General features: G+C 34.9%; 1 protein-coding gene across 1 annotated transcript in view; it reads right to left on the bottom strand.

Annotated features, from left to right (window-relative positions):
• The window catches only part of LOC119598631 (protein FAM91A1-like), a 16,354-nt gene that overhangs the window by 1,193 nt on the left and 7,661 nt on the right, over positions 1-7,500 (bottom strand). The window contains exons 4-17 of the mRNA XM_037948318.1: positions 7,131-7,340; positions 6,643-6,824; positions 6,399-6,502; positions 6,115-6,274; positions 5,754-5,905; positions 5,241-5,460; positions 4,734-4,828; positions 4,162-4,359; positions 3,758-3,921; positions 3,207-3,355; positions 2,819-2,879; positions 1,277-1,670; positions 831-983; positions 476-545 (exon numbers count right to left, since the gene is read on the bottom strand). Coding sequence (XP_037804246.1) covers positions 476-545; positions 831-983; positions 1,277-1,670; positions 2,819-2,879; positions 3,207-3,355; positions 3,758-3,921; positions 4,162-4,359; positions 4,734-4,828; positions 5,241-5,460; positions 5,754-5,905; positions 6,115-6,274; positions 6,399-6,502; positions 6,643-6,824; positions 7,131-7,340 — 2,312 coding nt within the window. The remainder of the gene's footprint in view (positions 1-475; positions 546-830; positions 984-1,276; positions 1,671-2,818; positions 2,880-3,206; positions 3,356-3,757; positions 3,922-4,161; positions 4,360-4,733; positions 4,829-5,240; positions 5,461-5,753; positions 5,906-6,114; positions 6,275-6,398; positions 6,503-6,642; positions 6,825-7,130; positions 7,341-7,500) is intronic.

Genomic DNA, 7,500 nt, shown 5'->3' with positions numbered 1-7,500 from the left:
CATAGTACCTGACACATAAAATCCTGCAAGCTACAATTAGTGGGCTTATCTAACCTTACCTGATTAATAGGATTAATACTGACTCCTTGGTGATTAAACTCTTGCAAATTTACTAAATTAAAATGACAGCATACATGGCATAAATATACATGCCATACTGGCATCAATAGGTTTAAACCTATTGATGCCAGGATGGCATTGATGGCCAGTCCTAATTTTATTTTGCCAAACTGAATGCCACATATGCCTAAGTTAATATATTGGTTAATTCTGAATTGAAATACAGTGAAATTCTGTTGCTAATATCTATAATATGACGGTCTTAGCGATGATCTTTTAAACCATACTGATTAAAGAAATTTGCAACATTCACATCATATATCAATGGAGATATGATTTGTAAATTAAATCTTATATACTGCAAAGTAATAAGAAGTGAACACAATCAAACCACTGATAAGGCTTATTTCCTCACCTTATTTCCACTGATAAAGTTCCTTAAGCTGTGAATTAACTTGGTGTTGGATTCGCTGAATTTTTCAAGGCTGGTAAAGGAAAGAAGCAAAAATAAATAAATGCTGATCATATTAGTTTCATAATGCACTTTGTTAGTATATATAAAGTTCTACTAATTATGTAATTTTTCTCATTTCAATAAATAAACATATATGAAAAACAAATACAGAAATTAATATAGTACAATAATTTTTGCATATGCTCACTAACATGCTGTATGTGTGAAAAGATATACACACATACATATCTCTATAGCCCTAAAAGAGACACCAATATAAAATTGTTGGCTTTCAACATAAAAATAAGATTCACACCTCTCTGAACTAAAAAGCTGATGTGAGATGATCTTCTGGGAGACTTGCTGGTTGAGAGAAGCATCAAACAAGGGCAAGCCGAAGTGGCACTCCAGCAGATGCCACTGATCAACAGCTGGACCACCTAGAGGCAATGTCATGCCCTCTCTGCCACTGTTAAGAAAAAAAAATTAACATTTAGTATGGTACAATTTCTTATGCTCAGTGGTAGTAATCATTTACTAGAAGGCACTCAAGCGTATCTCAGTAAAGACTAGATCCTCTTTACACAGCTAAACCTTTCAAGTAACAGTACTCCAATAACAACAAGATTTAATTTATTAAATTCAACAATTTATTAATTCAACATTCTTCTTAGTACATATGTCCCACACTGAATTTCATTCAAAAAGCAAAATATCTTTCAAAATCACCATAGCCTTTCTATGCTAGATAAAAAAACTAACCTCCGAGGATCCTGTCCTTCGCTCCTCTCATGCACAATGCTAGCCACATCATCAAAACTAATGACTTGAGGAATGGAGGTCCCAGCTGGGTCAAAATCTTCAGCAGGTACTGCAGTGTCCATGAGGTTGCCCGTGAAATCCTTGGAGGCATCAGATGCTGTCACATCATTATGTGTTGGGTCCCCACTTAACGCCACTGAGCTGCTGTTGATGAAAGCCCGGCCCGGGGTGCTGGTTGACCCTTGGGGCATCCCTGTCGTGATCTCTGCTGCAGTCATGGCATTGACACCAGGGGTGTCCGCAGCAGGAAATGCCACAAGTTTAATAAACCCAAAGGTGTGCTGCAGGTCCATCTGTTTGGCTAAAGCCTGTACAGCAGGATGGTTCACCTTTTCTGAAAGAAGAAAGAGGTGAAATTACATTCTGGACTTTTCTTCTCTTATATGGAACTATATATAAACTGTATGAGAGACTACTAAATGTTCAAGACTATTTCTTTATGACATTAAGAAGAAATACCCACTCAGATTTCTGAGAATGTTATATCCCTTATCCATACTGGATATAAAATAGAAAAATCTTACCCTAAGCTGTATAACCAAATTCACAAATACAAAAGATAAAGCATAATTACAAATCTGAAAATATATATAATCAAAAACTTGGTAGAAATTTTCTATATCACTACAAGCTCAAATATACTCAACTAGCTGAAAAACTGGCAGCAATTTAAAACCCAACATCGCTTAATCCATTGGATCTGGTGCTTCATGGCTCAACAGAAATAGAGAAAGAGCCCCTCCCCAAAGACCCTCTGAGTCTAATCTACTTCCAAAAGTCCTGTGCACTCATGGCAAGGTGTCCCTGTTATGTGCTACTCAGCAGCAATACCTCATATTGAGATATTCCCAGCACCCCGGCCCTCAGGCAAAGATTTTCTTCAAGAGACGTACCACTCACCCAGAACCAATGGGTATATGTATAATTTTCTATTATTATTATGTTCTACTTTTATATCTATAAACAAAATAATAATAATAATAATGATATCATTATTATTAGCATCATTATTATATATTATCAATTTTATTATATATAACAAAAATATTAATATTAATAATAATATAATAATAATAATAATAATAATAATAATAATAATTATAGTAATAATAATAATAACAATAACATTAATAATAACAATAACAACAATAATAATAACAACAACAAAAAATCATCATAATAATAATAACAAAAAATTCATAATAATAATAATAACAATAATAATAATTATGATTATCATAATCATTATAACAATTATCATCATAAAAAAATTATTATGATAAAAATATTAACAATAATAACAAAATAATAACAATAACAGCAAAAATAATAACAATAATAACAATAACAATAATATCATTAATAATAATAATAATAACAACAATAAAACAAGTTAACTGTAGAAAAAGCATAACCATTACAGCCTTCAATTAACTTAGAATGTAGACATGATATTTAAAGAGTAAGAAAAAAATCACTTACTTGAATTTTCAAGAGGAAATGGAATATACTGAATACAAACATCATGATACCATCCATAAGCCTGAAAAATAAATTAGAATTTACAATTTCAGCCATAAGCAGAAAAAAAATCTAAATTCACTGCTGAAACATTAATATAGCTATACTAAAAAAAATAAATAATAATAAAAAAAAATAATAATAAATAAAAACCACAGGATGAATCCAGACAATTTATATTAAAACTGAGAGACTAATAGGTAATTCTGGAATAAAATGAGGATTTCCAAAAAACAGCAAGCATACCAAAATGAACACGGGAGATGAATTTAACATCATATTCTCAAATGAACCACTAAACCCCGTTACCTCTCCAAGCAAAAAAATATAACAAAGACAATAAACCCACCTGGATGAACACAGGGGAATGCATCAGGGCCTCGTTGACTGTGGTGAAGAGGGCAGCAAGAGGCACCACAGTTGGATCGTGGCCCCAGGGCGTGACCAGCACTTTCTCGTAACCCACCAGGCACTCCGGCAGACGGCGTAATCTTTCACCTTTTTTTTTTTTTTTTTTTTTAATGAATAAATGAATGTGAGGAGGAGGAAAAAATGTGAAAAAGAGATGATGAAAGGAAAAGAGAAAGAGAGAGAGAAAGAGAAAGAGAGAGAGCAGGAGTAGGAGTGAGAGTAGGGGGTGGAGAAGGGGGGAAGAGAGAGAGAGAGAGAGAGAGAGAGAGAGAGAGAGAGAGAAGAGAGAGAAGAGAGAGAGAGAGAGAGAAGAAGAGAGAGAAGAGAGAGAAAGAGAGAGAAAGAGAGAGAGAGAGAGAGAGAGAGAGAGAGAGAGAGAGAGAAATTCAGCTGAATTCCATATCCTTTATCTAAATATAACAAAGTGCTCCATACTTCACAATGTCACAAGCCCTACACTAGGAAAACTCCCGAGCATCCTTAACTCACCTTTAGGTAATAACAAAGACGGAGGACCAGAGCCTGTGATATGATAGAGGAACAGTTTGAACCATATCGAGTTAACCTCAGGAATGGCAGGACCAAAATGGGGAGGTGTTTCACCTTCTATAGCTGAAATCTCATAGCTTAGAGGGGCCATAGATACAAGAAACCTGTGAAATAAAAAAGGAAAGAAAAAATATCTGCACAAATAACAGTAAGCTTTGAGTAATCAGTATCTGTGAGACACGATAATAATTCACACACACACACACACACACACACACACACACACACACACACACACACACACACACACACACACACACACACACACACTCTCTCTCTCTCTCTCTCACTCTCACTAACAATTAAAATAAAATAATTGCAAACTAGGGCAAGAGAACCCTCACTGGTAGTTTTTCTTCAGAAGTCGAGCTGTGGTGGCTGGGTCCAGGTTACTCAGGCTCTCCCATCGGATCAGGTCTAAGGCATGGGGGACCTCCTGACCAGGAGAACAGAGGTCTCGGTTGTGCCGGAGGAAGGTCACCGATGTGCGCAGTGTAAGGGCATGCTCAAAGTAGCGCTGTGCTTCACCTTCCGAATCTGACCTGCAGGGGAGATTAAGATGCTGAGGTGTTTCAGTTTGTGTTTAAATAAAACTGATATATTTTTACTGTTATTATTCACCGTATATGAAATATTTTGTTTTTCACTTTTTGGACAAAATGAGCACACAAAGGGCTTGACAATTATTCCCCATTCTAATGACTAAAATACCCAATAAACACAAAAAGGTTAACTCATGATACAAAAAAAAAAAAAAAAAAAAAAAATCAGTTCTCTCATCATTTTTCATTTTTAATACCACAAATAATATCTGTGATCAGCGCTCCTCATCCAAAACAGAGAAAAACATACAGCATTCTCTCAATCTGCTATTTGTCCCTGCAACCAAACAGAAAAAGGCTTCTATCAATATTACCTCTGTATCTTATCCAGTTCAGTAAGAAGTGAATCCAATCCTTCATCCAACATCTTGCCAACTTCAAACATTGTGACTGCATGACTTTTTAGCCCCTTGGAGGAGAGAAAATACATCTCAGCATCATGCATGTCAAAATTATACTTTGAATCAAAGAGAAATCTTTATATAACTGAGAATAGTGAAATAAAATAATACAATTACACAACTTTCCCTTTTCAACCAAGAATATTCCTAGTTTCTACCCTGCAAACAGCAATAGTATGACACTAAACGAAGTGACTTTCATTATTTCTGCAATATTCAGGAAGCACTGACTTTCAAAGAAATACTGACTACATAACTCAACTGAAGTTCTTGTAAATCTTTATATATAATAACTTCATTCCATAGTTTATCTTCAAATAGGTAAAATCTGCTTAGAGCTATATTTCATATCAATTGATAATGAACTATTTTTCCTTATAGCAGAGTTCGCCATTCCTAAGAGTAATTTTTTTAATATACCTGAGACAAATTCCCCATCATCAGAAAAGCAGTGAGGGTTGAATCATAGAGAAAGGCTATCCTCTTGCCCTGTCCGCTGAAAGCAAACCCAGCAGCCAAAGGGTCATCTGTTGGGGTTCGTGGAGTGCATGCACCTATATCTTCTCCCTCCCCTGGGGTGCTCTCGGCTAATGCTGACTCTAACTCTAATAGGAGCAAGTCATCTGCTGTTGTTGGTAATCTGTGGAATTAGAAAATAAAATGTTCTTTAAGTGCTTATATTTTTGGATGTTTTTGTATTGTGTTTTTTCTTTACTTTCACCTCTTGCTGAAAAAAAATTAACATGATAATCCTGCTTATTTGTTTCTTCATGATCTAGCTATTTTCCCTAAATCATAGTTATCTAATCTATAAAGAACAAATTAGATAAGATATTTCTTCCAAGCATCTATAATTATTTACACAAATAATAATGATAAAAATAAAAATAAATAAATCCTCTTCAACAACATTGCAAATTTCAGTCCGCTTACTTTTTTGAAGTTGGTGCCATTGCAGACTCCCAAGACGGATGCATTTCATACGTTGACATCTCAACATTCTTCTTGTTTGCGAACCCCAGGCGACAGAAAAGTGACACTGCAACCTTCACTAGTGCAAGGTCAATCTCCAACACCGTTGCTAGCTATGAGGAATGATAGAGAGATAAACAATCACACAAACAAAACTATGAATGAGTAAAAATCCAAACATCTTCTTTTAACTTTTTTCTGGCAAGGACATGTAGATAAATTCTAATCTAATAAAGTCACTGATTATATAACATAAAAACTAATGTACATTTGAATGTTTTCAAATATCATGCAATAATACAAGCCATCTATGACTATCCACCTCAGATACAGGGGTATGTTCATCAATGGATACAAATATCTTGTACATGAGACTCTCAAGGTAATCCCCAAGAACTCTGTTCATGACAAATCCTTCTAGTGGAGGGACAGATATACAGTCACTGGGGCTGATTGGCACTTCCAAGTAGACCAACCCTTTCCTATGAGAAAAAAAGAAATAAGAGTTTTTGTTTCTTTTGTTCCACTATTTCTAGCATTAGGAATCTCACATATCAGGAAGACACTTTAGTTACAGGATAATACATCTGCTTATGAATAACTTACGTGTATAAGCTGTGTACACATTCCTTATCTAGATCGCCTGCTTTTTGGGAACCAACATCAATGAGAGAGTCTATAACTACTTTCTCTCTTTTCTTTACTAAGCTCTGCAAGAGAAATTTACATATAACAGTAATCAAATGTGACCAAAATAGGTATCTGATTTTAACATAATAAACAGCATATCTTTAAAGACCTTGAAAACAATAAAATATGAATACACAACCAAATAAAACTCTCCACTAACCTTAATGTCTTCTTCAGTGACACACCCAACACAAACAATCCACCATGGTTCTATGGTTATTTCACAGGGAAGTGCTGGAAGCAAGTCCCGCACATTCTTCTTGCGAAAGAGTTTGCGACTAGAACGACACTGGTTCATGAGATCTATGTACTGGTTCCTTCCAATCCCTAACAATCTCAGACCTGCAGGTTTGGAAATGGATGCTGCTATGAAGCAATATATAAGATGTTTACAAAAAGAATTTCATAAAAAATAGCAATGGACCACTCATATATAGAAAGTTTGTGCTACAAGACCTTATGTCTAAAGGAGAAACTAATTTAATAACATGGTCTAAAAAGCAAGACCCTTATATTCTCCACATTCTCTCAAATATTGCTTTTTAGATCATTTCCTTCCTGGAAAGAAAATGATAATAAAAAAAAAATAAATAAACATCACAAAAAGTTCTCTTTAATGAAAACTTTCCATCTTCCTCAAACACTTACAATCAGCTGCAGTAAAATTTGGCAAAGAATCGTAGCTCTTTTCTGCCGTCATGATGTCTGTCAGGATAGAGATGTAGTACTGGAAGGGGGTAACTCGCAGCCCCTTGACCACCACATCGGACAGGTGGTAAGGGTACATCATCAGGTGGGACCGACTGTAGGATAGCACCTCCTCATAGTAACTCCTTTCATTTTTAAGAACTTGTCGTACTGCAAAATGGATTAGAAAATGTTATTTGTTTGGTGCTGACCAACTGTTGTTATATTTTTAACTTTTATCAGCCAAATAAAGAGAAAATGTTATATTTATATACAGATTTTTATACACATTAGAAATATACAGACAAACACATATCTCCATTACATATAT

This window comes from Penaeus monodon, chromosome 41, assembly GCF_015228065.2.
Source record: "Penaeus monodon isolate SGIC_2016 chromosome 41, NSTDA_Pmon_1, whole genome shotgun sequence".
Classification (NCBI taxonomy): domain Eukaryota; kingdom Metazoa; phylum Arthropoda; class Malacostraca; order Decapoda; family Penaeidae; genus Penaeus; species Penaeus monodon.
Note: the sequence above shows the minus strand (reverse complement) of the source record. Positions and strands in the feature narration are given on the sequence as shown.